This window comes from Cottoperca gobio, chromosome 6 (assembly GCF_900634415.1).
Source record: "Cottoperca gobio chromosome 6, fCotGob3.1, whole genome shotgun sequence".
NCBI classification, from domain to species: domain Eukaryota; kingdom Metazoa; phylum Chordata; class Actinopteri; order Perciformes; family Bovichtidae; genus Cottoperca; species Cottoperca gobio.
Window position 1 is genome coordinate 23,973,768 of NC_041360.1, and position 25,677 is coordinate 23,999,444.

Here is a 25,677-nt window from a genome sequence, read left to right on the forward strand (position 1 = left end):
CTGCAAAAAACTCCCACAGTCAAATGTTTTTTTTTCCTCTCAACGCTGCGTGCTAATTATATAAAGTCATTATGCTCAGATCTGATAGTAACCGCCCCCTCCCTCTCGGAATCAATTATTCAATAGACAGTCACACACCAGGACAGCCCGGGCCTGAGGTGTTTTAGAATGAGCTTATTCAACTCCAAGGACACCAATTATCTCCAGGGCGCCCTGTAGTCAAAGCACCGGCTTTCAGCACGGCAGATGCAGCCCCCTTTTACCGCGCACGTTCACAAGGCGCGTGCGTGTGTGTTTGTATTTAGTGTGTTCCTTATTTGTGTCTTTTTTTTTTCTATGTGGCAAAAGTAATAACATCTTACTTGAAGGAAAGAATACACAGTACTAAAAGATAATACCATAAAGGTGCTTAAACTGTGTCGCATGGTGAAGAATATTATAGGAATATAAGATAAAAACACTTTTAGGTTTCTTACCTATAATCCTTGGATAGTATAGGAATGTTATAGGCCTAGCAATATGTGATGTTATCTGTAAAGTCACTATCAGTGGTGGAAGAAGTCCTAAAGCAATATTACAATGTACAAATGAAAGTCCTGCATTCAACGTCTTACTTAACTCATTAGGCAGAATGACCCATTTCAGAATAATATCTATAATATAATTGTATTTTAATTATGGATGCATTAATGTTACATTAATATATAAAATACCAAGAAGCGGTTACAGATCTCTAGTTTTACTACTGATGTCACTACGGTGCAGGATATTCTGGGACATTTTGGGGACATTTTAGGAACTCTGTATAAGAATGGCCGGTATGATGGGTCTGCTACAGAGTTAGCAAAACCCTCAACAAAAAGCCTTTAGCCAACTTTAGATTATTGCAGAAAATAAACTCTGTGGCAAACAAAAGTTCAGGATACTTACACAAATTAATTTTTATTATTTTTGAGGTGTAAATTAAATCTCCAGAAGTAAAAAAAAAAGCTAGCGTTAGGCGACAATTCGTGTCACCACCATTAAGATAAACGCGGCTAATGTTCGAAGTGATGCTACTTGTTAGCATCCACCTGTTTTTAAGACATGTAAAAGCTTCAGATTCACGAGTGGGGTGTTTCCTTATGTCAGGCATTTAAACATAAAAACATAAAAACATTGACGTGGAGATGAGAGACCATTATGATAGCATAAGCTAATGTTGCATGCTAACATGCTAACGTGCTAACATGCTAACATAAGTAGCTTCAGAACATTTCAATATGCGTACAGTTATCATTCTCATTGTTATTGAAATAAAGACTCATTTATTACTTTACATTTAAATGAATTTATTATATTTGACGTCCAGTAACCAACATGTTTGTGGATGAGCTGGTCATGTGTCCAAACTGCCAACCTGGAAGTGAGAGCATCCAATGGGCTTTACAGAGGGGGGGGCTCAGACTGTACCATGTGGAGTGCAGGGGTGGGGGTTTTCATTGTTGTCTTAAACTGTCTATGAAGTACCCTAAACTATCTATGTTTTTAATAGTTAGGACAATTCGAATAATGATTTAGAAACTGTTATGTTGCTTTTACATGTAAATGTTATTTTATTGTCTTGATTCACTTCAGGAGGAGCTTCCTGTTTAAAAGCACGAGGTATCAGCTCGTCAGGGGGAGTTGATGAAGTTGAAGTTGGTGTTGTTTCCAACCTATTTGGCTACTTTTGATTAAATTCAGGCTGCGTTTTAAAACATTGTGTAAAACAAAATGTCGTCATCATTGACGTGGCAGTGTGTTTATGTCTGCACTCTTTGTAGGTTGCAAAAGCCTATGTATCTAACATTTGATCTGTGTTTGATGCAGATATGAAGCTTTGTATGTTTGTGACGTTTTACACTTTTACACAGGTTCCTGGCAGGGTTATGATTCGGACCTTTATCGAATTGGACAGGTTTTAAATTGGGATTGTGCTGGAAACTATCAATCTGATCTGGCAGCACTGATGAGTAAATGTGTTGGAAGCTTCCCAATAGCAATGGGCCTAATTTCCTTGTTTGTTAACTGAGGGATATCCTTTCATTGTATTTGTTCTTTCTTTCATATTTGCATGTAGTTTTTTCCCCCACACAACCTTATCAAAACCAGACTGTTGGTCAAACTTCAAATAAATCACGATTACTCCGGTGTCCCTGTGTTCTCCTTCCACAGCTCGACCAGTACTCACACACGACGTCTTCGAATACGATCGAAACACAGGAGAAGAAAACACTGTAAAGTAGCACTAACGTAACCCTAACCCTGGTAGCTCACATGGTATAAAGTTATATCCTTATTAATACACCTACCACAGACTACCAGGTCCATGTAGTGTTATTAGAATAGTATAGGAATAGCATGAAATCCAAATAGCCTGGAACTGTAGAGTCCCAGACCTGCTGCAAGTCACTATATTGAGGATTTAGGAATGAAAATACCACAAAGTATGGTAAGGTCATTATTTTAAGTTAATGTTTAGCTCCAGAGACACATCATTATTCCCTGCGGATAGATTATTGGAACGTTATAGTGATTTTTATTGGGGAGGGTGGTGGTTTCAAGGCCGGTCCATAAACAACACTGCCTCCTGCTTTTCCAAATACATCATCCGGGCCTAAATCCTCCTCATTAGAAGCTGTGGCATAAACAACTGTTCTAACATGGCCCCTGGATCAGGTCACACTAATTAACCAGCACCATCGACCGACAATTCCCTCATTATCCTCCCTCTCATCTGATAGGCCGTCAAGACAGCTAACGATCAACCGACTAATTAATCAGCTGATGAGGTGCAAGTGAAGCTCCAGGTTCCCTCTTCATTTGCGGGACACATGGGAGCTAATTAGTTCCATTATTAATGCATCTAATTAAATAGTTTCTCTGGGTAATCATGGGTTGAAGTCTCGTCCTCAGTCGGCTGCGGCGGTAAATGGATCCCTCTCCTGCATTAGACCCCTCTTGTCCTTTATTTTGACATGCTTAAACTCCCATGCAATGCCCGGACTAAACATTACAGGCTCTTCACAGGCCCGGACCCCATTAGGCTAATTGCGCTAAAAGCAGTCTGTGGTTGACATTAAAGGTGAGCTGTGGTTTGGGCTCTAATTAGCAGTCTGTGGAAATAGGAAGGTTTCTTTTTTCTTTTTGGGCCATCTGCTGCGGCTCGCCTCGTCGTCATGTCCTCTGTGTGAAAAGGGCAGAGACAAATTTAGGCGGTGTTTTGTGTGGAAGGGCTGTTTGTCAGATATAATGCCACGAGAGGCCAACACTGCACATTTCATACAGTAACAGCTGAATTTAGAGGAAGGAATACCAGAGAACCGCTTGCAGTTTGTGGCAGCGAAGGTTACAGTTCTGCATGTGAAACCACAGAGCTCCTGCTTCTTGTCAGACTCAGAGGAGGAAAACAGTGTTATTTAAACTTAGAAGCCATTTTCTACCATCTGTATTCACTTTACATTTCCATCATTCTCCGACACATGTCTGAGTTAGATTGTTTTTCTCTTCCAAATGCAATGATTAGAGAGTCAAACGTATTGTAATCCTGGCGAAACAGATGTAAATACTTTGGTTTATGAGCCAATACCTGCAAAACTAATGAGGTTCCCTTCAGCCGCAGCTGCACTTAGTGTTCAGTGCTAATGTTAGCATCCTAACTGCTTAACATGCTCATGTTGGCTCAAAGCGTGCACTCACAGTGGCTGGAGGAGTTTTGTTCCATGACAACTGAGGAAACTCAATCATCTGCTGAGAACAATGTGATATGGACAAAAGCTCAAGAACAAGCGAGTAAGTGGACCCTGTGTTGGGAAAAGTCAATAATTAAGTGGTAAGCTCAAATTCTGTCAGTTAGTTGACAGGAAGCACGTGTCACATAGTGAAGCACCAATATACAATATGTCACGCTTTTGCAAACATTTGATAAGGATCAACCAAAACAAGTGAGTGTGAAACATCACACACACTTTCTTTCTTTAATCTTTCATTTTGGACAAAATGGCACCAAATGCATCCCTGTAAAAAGGAGATAAACAAGGCCAGGAAGAACAAGAGCAAAACACAGAGGAATAAAACACTTGAACATTTTCACATTAGCTTTACGAGGCAGGTGTTTCTGATCGTGATAGAGCTGCACCTGAACCCTCAAGAGGTTTGACCACGGGGGAGAAGATTACTTGTCCTGATCCCTCGACTGGACGGGAAAATCTGGGGAAGAAAGCAAAGTGTTTAGATGTTGCTGCTGTGGTGCCTTTGAGCAACACTGCTGCAGAGACCATGGTACAGCCGGTACAACGTAGAAAAGAGCAACGCGATGGGAAGGCGTACAGAAAGCATGCCACTTATAAGGAACATGTCTACGCAGTTATTCAAATTAAACTACTTGGATACGTTTAGGAAAATAACTTGTTTTGGGTTAAAATAATGAATTAAGTAGTCGATATAAATGATTCACCGGTTGCCTTTGTTGCTTCTATGTGAGTGACATATTAAAGGTGGTTAAACAGCCTCAAACCCCACACACACACCTTCCCAACGCTTACACTCCTGCTACTGCTGTGCTGTTTTTACGCTTAAGGGCATGTGTTGTGTGTGTGCACAACCAGCTGTGTTATGACCTTCAATAGAGCATAATCAAGATTTATTTATGTGCTTCAATATTTTTTTTTAAAACATGGTGGCATTACAAGACAAAGGAGCAGAACATCTGCTGTAAACACATCATGGCTGCTCGTCTGTTCTCCTGCAGATTGCCTGTGATTATTATCAACACCTGTTGTGGTTTGACAGCTCAGGCAGCTCGACGACATGAACAGCACGATTTAATGTCACGTTTTAAAAGTGTATCAACTGAAAGACACTAAAGATACACTTGAAGTGTGTTTACTTGATTAGAGGAGTTCATTAGTCGAGAAACCCCTTTTAATGTTTCTTTACACGTGAGGTCATTTAGAAGGAGCATTATAAATCCACATTAGCAGCATATCATGTTTCAAATACCTTCTAAATGTTGTTTGTAATGGACTCATCTGTCTATCTTATGTTAATTGGGTCATGAAGCTATGGAGGGGTCACATGGTAGAAAATAAATGACTTGATGTGTAAACCGTGGGCTCAGATAAACTTCCACAACCAGTGTGACATGATTCTGTTAAATCATATTTATACATCGTAAGCCTCTAAACGTCTCTCGAGCAGGATTCTAGTTCTACATGTTTCTATTACCAGACGTGAGGTTATTAAAGTTATTGAGGTGCTAGAAATTGGAATTATTTGTCTGTTTTATTCCAGGAGTTTGTAGTAAACACAGAAACATATTTGACGTTTATAGAAACGGTGCCTTTTAAATATATTATATTCAGTATGGCAGGTTTTTCTTTATGAAATTGAAAGTTTTTTGTCGACCATATGACCCCAGAGGTAGGAAGATCGTGGAGTTCAAAAACCTGCCACATATACAGCACGGCATCGTCCTTCTCCTGGATCACATCTTGGAAAGAATTTTTGGGCAAAGTTCCTCCGCTGCAGATGCACGCTGTTGCTGCTGCCGCTGCTACTGCCGCTGCCGCTGCTACTGCCGCTGCCGCTGCTACTGCCGCTGCCGCTGCTACTGCCGCTGCCGCTGCCGTTGCTGCTGCCGCTGCCGTTGCTGCTGCTGCTGCTGCTACTGCTGCACGCTGCTGTTGCTGCCGCTGCCGCTGCTTGATCCGTCAGCCTTGATCCGTCAGCCTCAAACTTGGCAAGAAATCTTTAAATACAGTTTTGGAAGCAGAAACCTTTCAAGGACTGGAATGTAATGTAATCTGTCTCTTCACACCTTCTGTATCTGAACGCGCCCGGGCCTCCAGAGCTCCTCCATGAGCCCACAGATTAGTGCTGATTCTGAATAAATGCTGCTTCAACAAAGAAATCATACACAGAAGAAATTGTTTTTATAAACTATGACTGTTGGTAATTGTATTTTTGGTATGTTGCTCAAAGTTGATAATTGTTATATTGTAGTAAATATTAACGTGCACCACTGTTTTTTAGCGTTAGCTTGATGCTAATAGAGAGCCGAAGATTATTTTGTGAGAATAAACTACAGCGGTATTGTAACGTCATTGTACCTTGGTTTCGTCCACAAAGCTCTCTTCTAAATGTTCCAATTCTTTCGTTGTAATCTCTGCTGTCATAAAGCGTTTACAGCGTTCGCCCCTCGTGAATTTATTTTTCTTCCTCCAAGGTTTTTCTTACTTCTGGAGCAGAACCTGGAACTTCTTTTCTCTCCTTTGGCTCTCTGTCGGCTTGTTTCACAGCAGACATTTTTACTTGTCAAAGCAGGGAAGTGCTCTCTCCCCACAGGCACATATCCTTTGTACTTTGTGAACTTTTGCATCTTACACGGTCAATATATTTGCGTATTCCTGCACAAACTCTGCAGCTCTTCCACTTTAAAAACATATTTTCTATTGTAAATATTATATTATGTCTGCACTGTGTTTATTGTGTTTATTGTTATGCAACAAAACGTCTTCAAAAGCTTCAGGAGTAACAACTTTAACAAAGTGTCGCTGTAAGTCATGACAGTGAGCCAGGACCCTGAAACTGAAGCATTAATTATATTATTTACACGTGTGCTTGTCCTGCTGTGACATTAGGGGATGCTCTGATTCAGCAACATTAAGAGCTTTAGAGGACATCTCTGTGATATGGAGCTTGTTATCAGATTCACCTCATTTGCAGAGTTTTGGCAGCGTTACTGCAAGAAGATACTGACATCTTACAGAGCAGTATTCAGTGCACAGACAGCAGGACATCACATTTAGTGTAACAGGAGACTGCAGGACGCTGACTCGACCACGAACAATTCATATAACATATGAAAAAGATTACATATGATTCCTTTAAATAAAAGCTGCTTTACATTCAATCAATGTTAACATAGAACCAGATGATAACTTATCAAACAAAGTGCTCGTGACACTCACTAAACTCAACAAAAAGAAAGTATGAATTTCACTTCTGTGCTTCTTTTAACAGAGGATCCATCACACATTTTTCAGGGAGTGGATTTTAGAAACAAACTCCTCAGATGCAGCATATATCATCCGGCAAGCAATCACTGTGTGCACTCATGCAGCATGACACACAGCACATGGCAACAAAAATGTCCACTCGGGCAAATCATACAAGCTAGTGTTTAAATTATGTTTTTCCTGGAGATTATAGGAGAAAACGTAAACATCTCAGCAGAATAATTTCACCTGTACCTTTTGTTGATTTGAATTGGAAACAAACTTTGTTTTCTTTATTGTTTCCATATTTGAAGGGAAATTAGATTTCCAGGCAGCAGCGGACTGAACTGCTTTAACTTCTGTTTATTTTTGCGGGAAGTTGAATGCCATGTTTTAGACAAACTGCTCTAACGTGGATCCATTTCAGTTGGAGGTTCAAGTCTTTGGAAGCCGTCCAATCCCCTGTCAGTCTGACTAAGCTGCAGAGTTTTAGATTGGAGTGGGGATGTGCTCACCCCCTGTGAGATTAAGGGGAACTGATCGATGGCCTTTCTGATTGGCTCTCGCCGTGTCCCAGCAGCATCCAATCCCCTTGGTTCAGATGGTTTTCCTCGGTCCAGCCAAAACCAATTCTTCCTCCACACAGGGGCCAAATAAGATCACTGACCTGAAGCTCCAAGGCCACGCTTGGAGGTTCTGTCTCCATCCATCTGCACTCCTCATCTCTGACAAAAACGAGACAGACAAAGAAGAAAAGCAGGGGGGGGGGGGGGGAGGAAGATGAAGAGATGGAAATTGGAGTTTATACGAAGAGCATTTTGCACCGTTACAGATTTCCTTGTTTTGTTTAGCGTGTATTCTCCTGACATATTTGTTATTGAGTGCTAATGCCAGAGGTGTTTCTGTGCTGCTCCCTGCAGAAATTACCTGTCAGTCAAACTCAGCTGGTGGCAGCGTGATGTTTTTCCCCTCAGACTTTCTGATCAGTCTCTGTAGGTGGAGCTTCCTGTTCAGTGGCTGCTCCTGCCAGGTACATAACTCCTGTATCTATTCAAAGCAAACCGCTGCTGCTGGAAATGAAAATGTGAAATCTTTCATGAACTTTATAGAGAGGAGAAATGCATCTCTCTGAAGATCTTTAAAAGCTAAAAGCAGGCTTTACAACTAGAATGCATGAAAGATATTATAAACTACACATACAATTCAATTCAACTTTATTTACAAAGAACATTTTATACATGCAACACAATGTGATGATACACACCCTCATCCACTCAAAGGCTGTTTAAATGTGTAAAAGTATTTGCTTAACAAACAACTATGAAAAAGGCTCCTGCAGAGACTCAGCTGCATGATGATGATGATGATGATGATGATGATGAACACGAGGAACCTGCAGTGCTTCCTGTCTGCTCTACTCCAAACATTCCCCACTTTGATGCTTAGAAGAGATACCGAGCAATCAGAAGAGACAATTATCATCAAAAACACACATTTTTTTAACTTGCAAAAGCCTCCAGATTCCATGTTTCATTGATCTGCGTGGAAAATGTGAACTTTGTTGGGTTTTAGTCTGATCTGCATGAAGTATATTTGATATGATCAAAGCTTGAAGGTTCATTCTGAAGTGTGTTGATGCATTAGAGACAACAAACATCTAATACCACGGACATACAGCACAAGAGAGCGTCTGATTGTCTATTCTATATAAATTAAAAGATAATATACTAGATATTTTAACCTCTTTTTCTCTGGTGATAGTATAGATAGAAGTATTGTTGTATTTGTTGAAGTGTTTTGTTTGCAACTTCTTTTTATGGCACTGTCTTCATCAAGTGCAAAAAAAGCTGGATTTCTCTGGTTAAATATAATAAAAATAAACACGTATAGAACTCACAATACAGTCGGTGACAATCCTTAATAAATAAGTGGAGAACATATTGAATATCTCCAGCGAGGACTCACTGAATAACATTTTCCAGTGTCACGCTCGCTGTGATTTCTCTTTATGATGTGAGTTGATTGAGTGTGTAACAGGTCAGCTCCCATGAGCCCGACGTCATTAAACAAAGAAGGAGAAAAGAGCACATTATTATGATGTTCAGTGCTGCCATCTTGTGGGTACTTCAGGAACATTTTGTTGTTTCGGAGTCCAGGATTCACGAGAATAATGGTGCATTTCTCACTTCTCCTGCCTCCAAACGAGCTATTTATAGCAGCAACACGCAGGAACTTCCTCTTTCCTTCCTTTAGAGAAACCCTCTCACGGTCATTTCATTAAAACAGCATCTGATTAAGCAATGTTGAACTTTAATTTCCTCTGGAACAGCCGATGTTTTTACAGTATTTACAAAAAGGAACATTCATCTACTAAACACTGGATACGTGATGGGGGGGGGGCACATTCTTTCTTTACAGCATCGTGGTGACATAACAGGGTTTAGGAAAGCAAACAGCACAGCATTAAAAGAGTTCATGCCCTTAACTGGTATGTGTTAGCGTTTTATAAAGTTTGAAAGTCGTGAGTTCACATTCACGTTACTCTGATTCTGTGAAAACAAACAAATGAAATGTACTAATTAACATACACACTATATGTATATTAAATGATATACCATATAAGTTATATATAATATAGTAATCAACTATGAACAAACAATATGGCTTCCAAAGAATTACAAAATGTAAAATGAACATAACACACATGTTCCCCTCATTAAAAATACAGAACGTTTAACATTAACGGTATATTTGCTTAAATGATTAGAAAAATAATGCATTTTCTTTCTCTTTCATTCAGAGAAAACGTCATCTGAATAAAAGAGAAAACATTTCCCCGTCACGAGCTCATCAACAGCTCATCAGACTTTCATTCCTCCATGTTGTGATTTGAGTTGAAGATAAACAGGAGACGCTGATTACAGCCAATCACAGCCAATCACAGCCAATCACAGCCAATCACAGCCAATCACAGCTTCCCGTCCGACACCAGTTGTCATGTGAAACAAACTGTGTCTGTATCAAGTAGTGAACATCTGATCATTCACGATCTTATTGATTAAAATGAGTTTTACAGATGTCATTCATCATGTTGATAGTGTTAGGCCGTATTAAAGCATAGTATTGCTACATATGTACAGCTTGATTGACATTTCTCTCACCTGGGTGGGACAATTTACCCTTTTCTTATTTTCTAATTGGTACATTAATGACCTCACATGATTACCAGCATCTCTCTTCTCAACCTCTACCAGAGAAAAGCTCTAATTAACCTGAATAAGTTAAAAAACAAACCATTTTTGCCAGGATAATTAGAAATAAATGAGTTGTTTCTAAGATAATGTGTTGCTGTTACTAGAGGTTACTACTCTCCCGACACAAGGTGCATACAGTATATTGTGTTGTTAGCAAGTTATGTAATCAATTTATATATATATCAAGAGAAAGAATAATAAAATGACTGTCTAAAAATTAAAAAACAGACGAAAGGGGAAATCCAAGGCTGCACTTCAGCCCCTTGTGGACAAAATGAGTATTACAACAACAAACACTTAAATGATCCTGACAAACTAAATCTTATCTTTTGACTATAAATGAATTGTAATCATATCAATATATATTCATTGTGTTTAAAGTGCATGGACATTAAAACTCACCTGGAAGAAAACGTGCCTATAGTCCTATTTATAACATTGAATAGATGTGCACTTCAGCCTCTTGTGGCCGAAATGAGAATTACAACAACAACACGTTTAATATTTTGTTTTAATATTTTAAAATGTATCCTGGCAAATCCTTTCTTCCCCTGTTCACAAGTCAGAACCACAGGAGAGAAAACGTTTTAGATCAGATTCAGAAATCTTTTTTTCTCACTCGGCTTCCGTACAACAGTTTCCAGAGCCAGTTCCCTTTAACACGGGTCCACACTCAACGTCCCAGTCCCTCCAGCTGACTCACACGGACTTCCTCCTCTTGCCAAACACATTGTTGATGAGCTTGGCCATGGACTTGGAGCCGCTGTAGCGCCGTCGGTCAGCTCTGTACTTGAGGTGCTCCATCACCTGGCGGATGAGTTGGGTGAACAGGTTGGCGATGTCCTGGTAGCTCTCGGCCGCTGAGACCTCCTGGAAGTGGCAGCGGTTCTCCTGAGCCAGGCAGCGGCCCTCGTCCTCACGCACCTGCCGGGCGTGACACAGATCCTGCTTGTTCCCCACCAGACACACAGGAACCTCCACCTCCCTGGAGCAGAGACGTGTCAGTGACGTGGAGACAATAACATCCTCAGTGTCCTGCAAAGTTACTTTTATTTTAAACCTCACAGAACTTTATTTTATTTTGTAGAGTAAGATCCAAATATTTAGAAGAAGATAAATCTGAGTTATGAGCAAATGTTAAAAAAATGATGCACAAAAAACGAGTTTTAGTTTGTTTCTACTTCCTGTTTTATCTTAACCTTTTAAATATTAACCTTAATATCCAGTGGTGGGAAATAACAAATATGGGAAATAGTACAATTTTGAGGTACTTTTACTTTTCTGCTACCTTTTATATTTTACCAGCAAGTAATATTATAATATCCCCAAGTATATGAAGTAATATATATTTAAAATATTAATTAATTAATTAAAATGAGCCCCATCTTTACCAGCTGCAACATTAAAGCTGACACATTAATGCATCTATAATTATAATTAAATAGTATAATATATATTATTCTGAAATGAGTAGTTTTGCGTTTGATTATTTAAGTATATTTTAATGCTTTTACACGATGTTAAGTTGTAACACTGTAGTATTGATATGTTTGCTTCAGTAAAAGATCTTCTGTTGAATTACTTCTGTATCTCTTTTGGAAAACTGCATTTTAATTACACAAATGAAGTCGATTCATTACTTTCAGTCCTTATTTCCATCATAAAACACTGATCTACATTCATCTTCACGTGTGAGTGAGTGAATAAATCTCTGCTCATCATCAGGACGCTTCAGCACCAGACGACCGGCGGCCTGATGGATGTGTTTGGCCCAGTTTTCCAGCAGACCAGATGCCTTTAGGTTTTATCGTGAATCCTTCACTCGGGATCGTGAATCATTTATCAGTTTGTCAGGATCAGTCAGTTTTCATTAAATTCAAGACTACATGCAGATCCCTGCACAGCTTCATGGAAACACTGTCTCCCTCTGAGTGCTGCATCCAATTTAATTTAATGTCTTTGTTCAGTTTGGATTATTTGACTGTTTTAACTGCACCTGAATGGTTACTTTATGATTATAATTATCACTTAAATACCATATTAAACCCCTTTGGATGAAATAAATGAATAATGTGAAACTAAATAATCAAAATAGAATAAAAATAACTTTAATTAAACCTTGAATGGCAGCTCCAGGATTGAGTTTGTTAGATGATCTTAAACACGGACACAGACCGATAGGATGTAAAACACAGAAAGATCTTTTGCAATGAGGCAACTTGCTTCCTCTAACATACGGTTTCATAATAAAATAACTTCACTGTGCTTCTCACCCTTTGCAGTTTTCCACGCGCGCCTCCCGGATCTGCCGCAGGATGTTCTTGGCGTTGATGAAGGAAGTGCGGTCGCTGATGTTGTACACCACCACGAAGCCATCCGCCCAGTCCACCGGCTCCTCCAGTATGCACCTGGCCTCTGAGCTCTGCCAAGGACAACGCACGCTTTTATTTTGGTAACACCATTCAGTCAGGTAGTATGTATATCAACCAGAGAGGGGAAGCTGTTATACTTTACATTGTGCCTTTTAGTAACTCATAAACATTGTTTAATTAAACAGCGTTGGCTTATATGAGATATGAAGACAAACCTTTGTGGCATTATATAGTATGTAAGTATTCACAACTTTAGAAAGGTTTCACATTCGGTCTAAAAAGACCCTTTAATATAATATTTAGATTTAATCAATCATTTTGTAGATATCTGTTCCAGCTTTTAAACCAATAAGATCTGCAGAATTTGATTTAAATCCCCAGATGTTGTTGATTCAGCACTGAGAAGGAAAATCAGCTGTACACACGACGTGCTCTCAGTTTAAACTTCTCGGCTGCAACATCATGCAACAATGTGGGGACATCGACTCAACGGAAGTTTGAATAATTACATTCCTCTTGTTTTAAATGACTTCAGTACATTCTGCGTGGACTTCTTGGTTCCTGCAGGAGAAACAAACATTGTGGGAAGGACAAAGGGCCTGAAGAGCACCGTTAAAACTCACTTATCCCGGTCTCTCCATAAAGCAGTCCAGCTCATACGAGTGTGTCTTGGGCGTCCTTACAGTGAGTGGCTAACACAATGACCGGCTTTTGTTCTGCTGAGCTAAAGGGGTATTCCACAAAAATACTAACGCTACAGTAAAAAGGCTTCTCTGGGATTTTGGTCTCGCTGAAAGAAAAGAAAGCAGGTTTTATGGCTCTTTTCTTCAAAGAGCCATTGGCACACTCTCGTAAACCTTTTGGATTGAACTTTTAAGTGCTGTACGGGATCGTACACGCGCCGGCCCAAAGGTAAATATCTGATCGTGATTCAGTGAAGGTCACGGCCGTGTGGCGCAGCTTCAGCAGGAGACTGACAACATTGTTTTTCTCCAAAACAAAGGAATGATTTGGTTTTCACCCCAGCAATACTAAGGCTTTAAAAACTTACTCAAACACAGATGATAAAGTGTTTTTATCCAACTATGCAAAGGGTTAGATCAGATACCAATATTAGGAGGGTTGGAGATGTGTTGTACCTGAGAGCAGGGGTCAAAAACCTCCAGATTCAGCTGCCTGCCATCGATCGAAAGCCTTTTATGGTACAAGGAATCTGTAACGAGGATTAGAAAGAGTCAGAAAGATATAACGCAGTAATGTCAATTCATTTCATTACCTGTCCTGTTTTGTTTCCTTATTTTATCTTTGATATTTTAATGTTTGGCTTTCGAGCTGCACTAATCATGATGTGCACGATGTGAAGGGGATACTTACAACCTGACTCGGCTCTTTAGCATCTTTCAGCTCATTGTTTTGGTTCACTCTCACCTTTAGTTAAAGTGGAGCATTTTTACAGCTGCAATCATTTTTGATTAAACTGCATTCAAATGGTATCCTGGATTGTTAATCTCATGATTGCTCGTGTAAAATATTTGCACCACTTAATGACTAAATAGCAACATCCAAACTCTGCTCTGCAGGACCGAAACCAAAAGCCCCCTCATCAAACCACAAAGCTCATCCAGTCTTGAAACACTTACTGGCGTTGGAGGCGTATTCACCGATGAAGCGTCTGGTCAGGAACCGCACAAGGACAGCTGGAGGAAACAGACAAAATGAGTCACGGCATCATTACACTCTCAGCTCTCACAGGTGGCAGCAGTGAGGGTTAAATGACCCTCATTTACTCCTGCAGGCGCAGCACGGTGCCAACGGTCCCTGGGATTGGAGCGGTGAAACTGTAGCCTCACATGAAAGAGGCTGCATGCTGGAAGGCCTGTGTGCATAGTTGGCAAGCTGCATGGTTATATTTCCCCCTCTGCTTCGCCTCCAGACTGCGAGCTACACATTAAACTGACTAGCTTTGGTCCCTCGGAAAATCAAGTGCTGCTGGTGGTCACGTGCGTCTGAAGAGGTGATACAGGAGGGGTTATGCTAAGGCTACGGGGACACATGATACTGCTACTCATGCATGCATTCTGCAGAAAGGCAAAGAAAGTTCAGCACAGTTACATTGAAAAGGATATATTCAGTGGTAGAAGTGTAGAAATGCTCACTTACAAGTAAAAGTACATAAGTATAAGCTTCAAAATATACCTAAAGTACCAAAAGTAATTAGGATGCAGAATAATATATTGATGCATTACTTGCATTACATCACAACTACTATATATATATATATATATATAGTACAGTACTTGAGTAAATGTACCACCACTGGATATATTCAGAGAAACCGTGAAAGCAACAAGCAGAAAAACATGAAATGGACACACGTGCACATGCAGCATCTCCACAGTAACAGCCAGGCAGCAAATACTGAGACGTCCCATTGTTTTTATGAAGCTTGAACGCAGCGCAGAGCCAGTCAGTCTTAACCAGCGCCACAGAGACTGGATGCTGATGCATGCAATGAGACCCCCAAGCAGCAACAAGGGTCCTATAACTGCCCTCCTCTGCCTCAGCAGCATCTTTCACTGCAGTTTAAGAATAAAATGTGGAATGTGTTTGACTTTGTTAAATTAAGGTATGGTCACATAACTGATGGAGTTCAGCCCAGAACACAGATCGTATTACTAATGTAAACAAAGAGTAAGTGGCACCAACTGTCAGCGCAATGCAGCAAAACCTGAGGAAAAGGTTTGATCTATAATTACAAGCATAAACAAAACCAGTGGCGAGGAATTCAGTAGACGACAGGACTCTGATTGTAAATGTAAATCAGCTCTGTGACAGCTTTAATCCAACACAAGCATTTATAAAAAACAAAGTGTGTATTGTGCTACTATAAAGTATTTATATATTTAGTGGTGGAAGAAGTACTCAGATATCTGTAAAGGTAGCACACACAGTTACACGGAAATGTACAAGTACATAAGTATTAGATAGATATATATATATATATATATATATATATATATATATATATATATATATATATATATATATATATATATCAAAATATACTTAAAGTACAACAAGTAAAAGTACACATTATGCAGAATGGCCCTTTAATACTGCACTAATGTTGCAGCCGGGGCTAATTTCAGCTACTATAATAATAATAATAATAATAATAATAATAATAATAATAATAATAATAATAATAATAATAATAATAATAATAATAATAATAATAATAATACATCATTTATTAATTGATTTATATGTTTGCATTATTATTCTCAATCTGCAAAGTAACTAAAGTAGTGCAGTAGAAGAAGAAAGTACTCGAGTGTGTACTTAAGTGCAGTACTTAGAGTAGATGTACGCAGTTACATGACACCACTGGATTTATTATGCTCTAAAAAGCAAGAAGTATAACTTCCCGATGCCTCCGTACAGTACAGAGATGTCGACTGAAGTATTTGTTGAAGTAAGAGTCACCTCCAGCCCCTCACCTGACTTCCCAGCCCCCTGGCTTCCCAGCAGGGCGAGCTTGATGTCGTTCATGTCTGTCAGATCGTCAGCTGGCTCTCTGTGTTGTGTTGCTATCTGGGTGAGCGCCGGCACACTGAATGCTCCTCACAGTCCGGGCTGGATGGAGGACTGCCTCCTCCTCCTCCTCTTCAAAGGGCTGTTTCACTTTTCTTTAAAGCCAGAGGGAGAAGAAAGGAGGGAAAACAAGCGCCCCCCTCTTCTCTCCCTCTCTCTCTCTCTGTGTGCCAAGCGCTCATTTACTCTCTCCCTCTCTCTCTCTCTCTCTCTCTCTCTCTCTCTCTCTCTCTCTCTCTCTCTCTCTCTCTCTCTCTCTCTGTCTCTCTCTCTCTCCCTCTCTCTCTCTCTGTGTGCCAAGCGCTCATTTACTCTCTCCCTCTCTCTCCCTCTCTCTCTCTCTCTCTCTCTCTCTCTCTCTGTCTCTCTCTCTCTGTCTCTCTGTCTCTCTCTCCCTCTCTGTCTCTCTCTCTGTCTCTCTCTCTCTCTCTCTCTCTCTCTCTCTCTTGTCTTCTGTCTCTCTCTGTCTCTCTCTCTGTCTCTCTCTCTCTCTCTCTTATCTCTCATCTGTAATCTCTAAGAGTCTCTCCTCTCTCTCTACTGTCTCTCTGTTCTCTCTCTAGCTGTCTCTCTCTCTGTTCTCTAGAGAGGGATCTAGAGAGATAGGAGCTCTGAGAAAAGAGGAGAGAAAAGAGTCTAGGAGATGGGAGTCTCTGTGTGCAATCGCTCATTACTCTATCATCTATCTCTATCTCCTATCTCTCTCTCTATCTCTCTCTCTCTATTCTATGTATATCAATCTCTCGTCTCTCTCTCCCATATTCTGTATCTTATATCTCTCTCTGTCTCTCTATCTGTCTCTCTCTCTCTCTCTCTCTCTCTCTACTTGTCTATCTCTCTCTCTCTCTCTATCTCTATATATCTATCTCTCTCTCTCTCTCTCTATCTCTGTTCTATTACTCTCTCTCTCTCCTCTACTCTCTCTCTCTCTCTCTCTCTCTATCTTCTCTCTGTCTCGCTCTCTCTCACCCTCTCTCTCTCTCTGTCTCTCTGTCTCTCTCTCACCCTCTCTCTCTCTCTCTGTCTCTCTCTCTCTCTCTGTCTCTCTCTCTATCAACCTCTCTCTCATCTATGTCTCTCGTCTCTCTCTCTCTTGGTCTCTCTCTCTCTTCTTGTCTCTATCTATCACTCTCTCTCTCTATCTCTCTCTCTCTGTACTCTCTATACTCTCTCTGTCTCTACGCTCTGTCTCTCTATCTCTTCTCTATCTAGATCTCTCTCTGTATCTGCGATCTATCTCTATATATATCTCTCTCTATGTATATCTAGATCTCTAGGTTTGTGTATCTATCTCATATATAGATTAGCTATATATTATATATATAGATTAGAGATTCTATGTTGAGCGATCTCTCACAATAGATAGTATCTAGTTGATATTCAGATAGATCACACTATCTCTAGATCTGTCTATCTTATCTCTCTCTCTATATCTCCAATATAATAACATCTCTCTCTATGGTCTCTCTGTATCTATATCTCTCTGTCTTGGATCTCTTCTATGGGTAGTATCAGATCTATAACCATCTCGCTCTATCTCTATGTATATTGTGTCTCGTGGGTCTCTCGTCTACCGTTCTATAGAGAAGATATATATTGAACGAAGCAATAGTTAGGGGAAGAGAGGGAGAGAGAGGGGGAGAGAGCAGAAAAAAGAGATCAAGAGAGAGAGATAGAGGGCGAGGAAGAGAGAATCTAGGGAGAGGAGAGAGAGCGAGAGAGTCTCTAGAGGATCTCTCTATGAGGGGAGTGTAGGGAGAGTATTCTAATAGGGGGAGAGAGAGAGAGAGAAAAGAAAGAGCGAGAGTAGCGAGAGAGGGAGAGAGAGAGAAAAAAAGACAGAGAGAGAGAGATGGATCTATAGAGTAGGGGAGAGAGAGAGAAAGAGAGAAAGATGAGAGAGAGAGAGAGGAGCGAGATCTCTCTCTTATGTTCTCTCTATCTATGATCTCTGTTCATTGTCTCTCTCTCTGTCTCTCTCTCTCTCTCTCTTCTCTCTCTCTATCTCTCTGTCTCGACATATAGAGAAACAATCAGATAGAATCGGGTATCGAGGGAGTAGAGCGAAAACAAAACTATATCTCTCTTGTTATATAGATATATCTAGAGGGAGAGAGAGATATTAAAAACGAGAAGAGAGGAGAGGATATGGAGAGAGGGTATGAGAGAGGATAATAGGGAGAGGAGCTCGATATATATAGGTCTCTCGTATATTTACAACAGTAGATTTCTTATGTCTAATGTCTCTCTCTCTCTTGTATATCTCTCTCTTATATATCATCTACTACCACACTCTCTCTATCTGTAGATATGTCTCTACTCTATTGTGGATCATTATCTAAAATTATATATATCTATAGTCTCTCTATCTATGTATCTTTCTCAAACTTCTCTCTCTCCTGTTTACTCTCTATGTCTTCTATCTCTCTCCGCATATACTCTCTTCTGCGGTCTCTTGTCTCTCTATCTATGTACTATGTATCCTGTCTCTCTCTCTAACATCTCTCTCTATTGTCTATCTCTCTCTCTCCCACCCTCTCTCTCTCTCTCTGTCTCTCTCTCCTCTTTCTCTCTCTCTCCCCTCTCTCCCTCCTCTCTCTCTGTCTCTCTCTCTCTCACACCCTCTCTCTCTCTCTGTCTCTCTCTCTCTCTTTCTCTCTCTCTCTCTCTCTCTCTCTCTCTCTCTCTCTCTCTCTCTCTCTCTGTCTCTCTCTCTCTTTCTCTCTCTCTCTCTGTAACCCCGTCTGTGGACGTCTGTGTTATTCTTCATATTGTAATGTAACATATCCGCTCCTTGTATCATAATGATGCTAAGTCCTGTGCATCGTACGCAGTCAAATTAATAAATAATGGCAACAATAATTAAAATTATGAGATTAAATTGCAAATTATAAGAATTTTGACTTACTAATAATTTAATTGTAAATAAAATACACATTTTGATTTATTATCCTTTAACTAAGAGCTACGAAAGAAACTTTCTACAATAAGGTTATGTTACAACTTAACATGAGTATTTGTATTGTCATCATCGCACCTTTGTGTTTGTTTTTTCTGGCAGTATTGGGCTTCCATACTGTGTATTTCAGGTGGTGGAGTGGTGCTGACCTCTCTGGGATAAGATCTGCTCACTTCCCTCTGAGTCCAGTGATAATAATATTCTTGCTTCAAGGAAAGTCACTGATATGATGACTTTATTCTGAACTCTATCAACAGCACAGCTCACACTGAAGCAAAGCAGTCAAACTCTTATAGAAGCGAACTCATGACAGCAGTAAAAAGCATCGGTCATAGTCCCAACATCTAGATAAATCAGTTCAGACAAGCAATCCATTGCCTTCAGCTTCAGACACCACACAGCATGTGGCACATGCAGCCAATAAATCATAAATCGTACTCCAGTAGCTTCGATGTCACAGGCGCTAACGTCGGCCAATAAAATTAATATTCTTTGGACTAAAACCACATTTCTTTCTTCTTGCACGCCGGGCTCTATGGGCCCATTTCCAAACGGGCTTCTTGTGATGTTGTTTCTGTTTGCGTGCAAAGTCAGCGACCCTGTTGAATTGGACCCTCTCATTCAGAGAGGGCTGTCATGACTTGGCTGCACTTGTCTTGGTGTTAACGGCATTGCACAGAAATAATCACAACACTGTTTTAAGCCTTAATTTGAGGTTGTTTTCGTCTGTTCACATCGTTTCTTTATGATGATAATGGCTGGATTACGCTGGCCGATCCTTTCAAACATTACAAATGTAAACAAGCCTTTAAACACACCGCTCATTATTCCATCTGTTAGTCTTTGCATCAAGAAAGTTGTCAATCAAAGTGGGAAGAAATGTTTCCTTTTTTGGAGCTTGAGCCGCTCGCTTCGTGTTGACTTTAGGATCATGGCGTTGGAAACAGCCTGACCACATTGTGTTTGTCCAAAGCCGCTCATAACACACGGCACGCACACTGGAGCGGCTTTGGAAGTGTTTACCAAAATCATGCTCTTTCCATTCAGCGATGTTTTGATATCATATAACCTGCAAATCAGCTCGCATGAGGCAAACATAATTGGGACCACGTTTTAGTTCTTTGACTCGCTCAGAGGGAAGGACGATATCGGAAAATAGAGATCAATATTGCAAATTGGGAAAATATGTTTGGCAAATTAAACCTAATCTCAAAAGTAAGAATCTGAATCAGCATTAAACGCTGAAGCACTTGATAAAAGACAAGAATTTAAATAAAATCACGTTTCCTCTCGTGCGTCTCATTGTAAAAAAGTATGAATGGACATTCCTGTAGTAATCAGGAAGAACAAAGTTCCTGTGTCCACTCAGATGAAGGTCCAGCCATCCATGGCAGCTTTTAATCACGCAGAGCGGGAAAGACCATTTCTACAACACAAGGCTGTGGAGAGGCTTTCACATGATAGGCTGACGTCATGTGCCCACACATACCGATAACCACATTATTCTCAGCAGCTGCACACACACACACACACACACACACACACACACACACACACACACACGCACACACACGAATCCCTCACCAAATCAACATCAAAGGGCCCCACAGTACAAGATTATTACATAACGTATGTGCAGCAGGAATCTGTCTGCAAGCTTTCTGTTTTATTGAGTGAAGACGAGATGATCTGCCACGTGTGATGTATGTGAAGGGTAACGTCGGACTGGAATTTCCTCATGGCTTATCTTAATTTAGTATACTTACTTGCTTGATGATGTAATGTTAGAACAATTAAATAATACAAAGGTTCAGTGTGTAATAAAACAAAATACTGTACGTTGACAAGCAAAGTAAATCGGGGTGATGCTGGTTTAGCTTAGATTAGCCATCTTGGCACTTTATCTTAATGTATTAAATAACAAATTAACATGACAGACAAAGTAAACTGTTGTTTAGTTTATTATAGCTTAGCTTAGCATTACCTGAACTTAGTATCGTTAAACTTGGCTTTGATTAGTGATATAATGTAATAAAAATATAATAATAAACCAAAAAACATGCTACAAAATGACACAATATACACAATCTGACTTCACTCTTACTCATAATTATCATTTTAATTTGAGGATTGTCAATCAAAGCGCTCTGAAAAGTGAAGCCAATGCAGATGTGCTGTAAACCTGTATTCTCTCTAATGGCCAGCAGGGGGCGAAAAGTCAGATTGTATAGAAGTCAATGAGAAAATGTCCCGACTTCTCACTTAGTTTATTACCTTAGTAAACATTTTCCTGACGAGTTTATGCTCTCAATCACTAGTTTGAAGTCTTCTTCAAGACAACATGATGTTCATTTAGTAAATGATCGTCTCATTTAGAGTAAAATAGACGATAAAGCAGGGGATGCTTTAGGGCGGGGCTACCTTGTGATTGACAGGTTGCTTCCACGGTGCGCTCTGGTCTCAGTGCTCTCCGTGTTTTGTGAAAGTTAATTGTAATATTTTGGTTGCCTAAAAATGTATTTTTCAGCGTTAGGTTGTAGCTCCACAGCTCCACCCTCTTGTGTCACTTCTGGTTGCAAAAAAACAAGATGGCCGCCAAAATGCCAAAGCTTTAAAACCGTTGTCCACAAACCAATGAGTGACGCCACAGTGAGTACGTCCACTTCTGAAATACAGTCTATGATCTCTACCAAATTGATTGAGAGTGCTGTTCTTCTTCTGCAAGATGTGCAAGAACTTCAGGGTTTCCATCAGCTGATAGACGGATGATGGAAGAAGTGATTACATAACACAATTAGGCTTATTTATCTTTTTCAAGAAAGCAATAGCTTTGAGTTTGTTACAGGAGAACGTGGTCTTAATCTTCGGCCACTTTCACAGAAAGCTCACCACTGACTTGAGCTATCGATCATTTCGACAGAGGTCCTGCTCCGTCATCTTTCCAAGAAATCTACAGAAATGTGGCTTTCGTGTTTAAAATCGCTCCCTTTAAATCCAAAGCTCATGATGGTGCTTTACTGTGCCTGGTGGGTCAGTTGTTCCCTTTCTCAAAGTCACACAAGCATCTTGAACATGTTACTCAACCAGCGTTGTCAGTGTGACAGCCTGGATTCATAAAGCAGCTGTCCGACACTCTTCTTCTTCTTCTAGTCTCTCCTCCAGTTTGATTCCCAAACTCGGGAAGCAGATGATCAGATGCGTTTGACATGTTTCCGCTGCTGAGATGTTGAAGTGATGAAGTGTGATGACTGATGGTGTGTCGATGGTCTTTGAGCTTGTTCTATTTTGAGCTTTATGGCTGTAAAAAACATCCAAATATGTGACTTTTGCTCACGTTTTATGTGAATAATGATGAGCAGCACTATCTTCTCTCCTATCCAGAGAAAGCATCCTACACTTACCCCAAGACCAGATTCAAGAAAGCAATAACGTATCAACAGTGTAAGTGAGGCAATGAGTCAAAATGATCCTAAAAGAAAACACAAAGAGTCCCAACAGATCTCTGCGGGCAGCTTTCCGTCTGAAGTTCATCTTAAACAACTGTCTGAAAAAAAGTGAATGAAAAGGAATCAGGGGTCTAATGCACGCTCTTGAGTTTAGTCTAAACATTAGATGTGGGTCTTATCTGAAAGAAGAGTGCAGCTGCAGGAGCGTCTGCTTTTTACTTCAGACAGGGAGATGTTCTTTTGATGTTCTCAACTGAAACATCTGCACATTACAACACAGAACGAGAGCAGACATGTGACTGAGGTTTACTGGACTGAATAAAGTGGGTTTAAAAGACACAAGGGGGGAATAAACCTCCCTTTGAAAACATCTCATGGTTAATTTCCTCCATTTTATCCTTACATTATCCACAGGGCTGCTGGCCGCCTGAAAGCTCCCTCTCATCTTTCTCTGTCTTCATTCAGCTGACAATTTTTCAGATCCCAGTGGATGTCGACAGATCAAAGTGTTTGAGGCCGGCTCAGAGTGGCTTTTATCAGAGGTTGCAACAGATTTTGTCCATTTGAAAGTCTTTTATTGGGTTCGGGGAGTAAAAGCACTCAGTTTTCTTCGTAGATTATATTAAAGATTTGGACCAAAGTGTTTGAAAGTATGAGGAGCTTCTCGTTTGACAAATTGCGCTGAGCTGAATCTTGGAATCAAAGGCTGGTGACCACATCGGGATTAATACAGATTAATACAGATTAATACAGATTAATACAGATTAATACAGATTAATACAGATTAATACAGATTAATACTGGGAGTCTGTGAGCAGATTGATTTACAGGTTCTTCTAAAGAAAAGCAACCAGACCTCTTTGTTTCTTTCTTTTCTCTCTTATGAAATGTCTGTGTGTGTTTATTCGTATGTAAAGTACATTTAATTGCCTTTGTGCCTTTAAATGATGAATTTGACAATCTAATAGTAAAAGTAGTAAAATAGTAAAAGAATATTATTATTAGCTCAGTTTATAACGTGAAAAGTTTCAGTTTTTAACTATATTTTTTATACATTATAATAAATAAATATACATTAAATATATTTTATATAATATAATAAGATTTATTTGATGTTAGTGTGACATATTTTGTCTTTATTACTGGATTACAAACTGTTTCTACAAAACACCACTTTCTGAAACGGTTGTCAATCAACTGCATTTATACATTTGAATAATCTTTATTAATTCTTATATTAATTGTTCAGTTGTAAATGTTAATAAGTTGTTTCAGGGGGTCTGAATCCTGATGAATTGAAGAACTAGCTAAAAAGACAAAGTTTAATGATGTCTTACAAATGATATGTCAAGTTAAAAATGTAATGCTTTAATTACAGTTAAAGACTCTATGAAGTGCTGAACATCTTTTCTTGTTATAGCAACATGTATCTTGTTGTATCATGCAAACTATTGCTGTCAAATAAATGTAAAAGTAAAAAGTACATTATTTACCTTTGAGCTGTAGTGAAATAAAAGTATAAAATAGCACAACATGGTACCACTGCTGAATACAGGACATCTAGTTGAAGCTAAAACACACGGCGGCGTCTGACTCATTTACATTTCACCTAATTATAACTAATTACTGTGTAATTAACTTTTCATGCTGTAAAAACTTCAACATTTCCTCTTTGTTTTACCCAGAACATGTTAAACAGCTTGAGATGTTGAATCTTTGAGACATTATCTTGTGTAAATGAATGTTTTCAGAGATTCATACATATTCAGCAGCTGTGTCTAAAGATCTGTGTCCACATCGAGACACGCCGACCCGTCGAAATGCACACAATGATGAAGGCAATAATTGTGGCTTCATATTTGTTTTATTGTCTTGTTTTGTCAGTCTGAGTCAGATTGAGTGACAGAATCAACATCACACACACCCTGATGATCTCAAAATCTGCTGACTGTGCAGAAACCAGCAGGAAGAGTGTGTGTGTGTGGTGGGGGGGGGGGGGGGGGGGTAGGGAAAGAGTCACGTGTCATATAAAGGAGGAAAATAAACTAAAAAACACCTTGTGTCTTAAAGTCTCACTTCAAACCTTGGACAGTTTGTTTCAAAGATCCAGATAAAGTCTTAGATACAAACACACGCCCCCCTGGTGGGGATCTGTGTAGTAGGAGAACACACACACACACACACACACACACACACACACACACACAACACACACAACACACACACACACACACACACACACACACACACGACACACACACACACACACACACACACACACACACACCACACACACACACACACACTCACACAGACACACACACACACACACACACACACACACACTCACACACACAGGACACACAGACACACACACACACAACACCACACCACACTTCACACACTCAACACACACACACACTCCACAGCACACACACCCACCACACACAACACCCACCACACACCACACACAACACACACAGGACACACACACACACACACACACACACAACACATCAACACTCACACACACAGCACAACAACCTACACATCACACCCAGCACACACCACACACACACACACACACCACACCACACCACCACCACAACCACTCCACACAGACACACACACACTCACACAACACACACCACACACACACCACTCACCATCTTTTCGAGGACAGTGAAACTTTGACTTTTAACGTCCAGTTTTTAAGTCAGTAAGTAAAACTTTAGTGATGAAATGTTTCTGTATACGTTTCTCTTTTAGTGACATGTTTATTTATTTTATGCACAACGTTACATGTGTTTTGTTTTGTTTTTATTCATTTAGAAAATAATTTTTTGTAAGAAATAAAAACATAAACCCCATAAAAGTACAAGAATTACAGTTTTTTGTATTTTTCCACCTTCAATCAAACTACCTGCTTGCAGTGAGATATAATAAATATCAACCTCATTAATATTATATTATATAATATTTGTCCTTATTAGATCACTTCCTCTAGCATTTAGAAACAGTAATAGCGATAAA

General features: G+C 39.8%; 1 protein-coding gene across 1 annotated transcript; it reads right to left on the minus strand.

Moving 5' to 3' along the window:
• Nucleotides 1-9,590: 9,590 nt before the first annotated feature.
• On the minus strand, nt 9,591-16,266 carry rerglb (RERG/RAS-like b). Its single transcript, XM_029434186.1, has 5 exons — nt 16,146-16,266; nt 14,286-14,342; nt 13,785-13,858; nt 12,547-12,695; nt 9,591-11,258 (listed from the first exon to the last, which is right to left on the minus strand). The coding sequence occupies exons 1-5, from the start codon at nt 16,195-16,197 to the stop codon at nt 10,973-10,975; spliced, it is 618 nt and encodes a 205-aa protein (XP_029290046.1). The 5' UTR covers nt 16,198-16,266; the 3' UTR covers nt 9,591-10,972.
• Between the last annotated feature and the right edge of the window lie 9,411 nt (nt 16,267-25,677).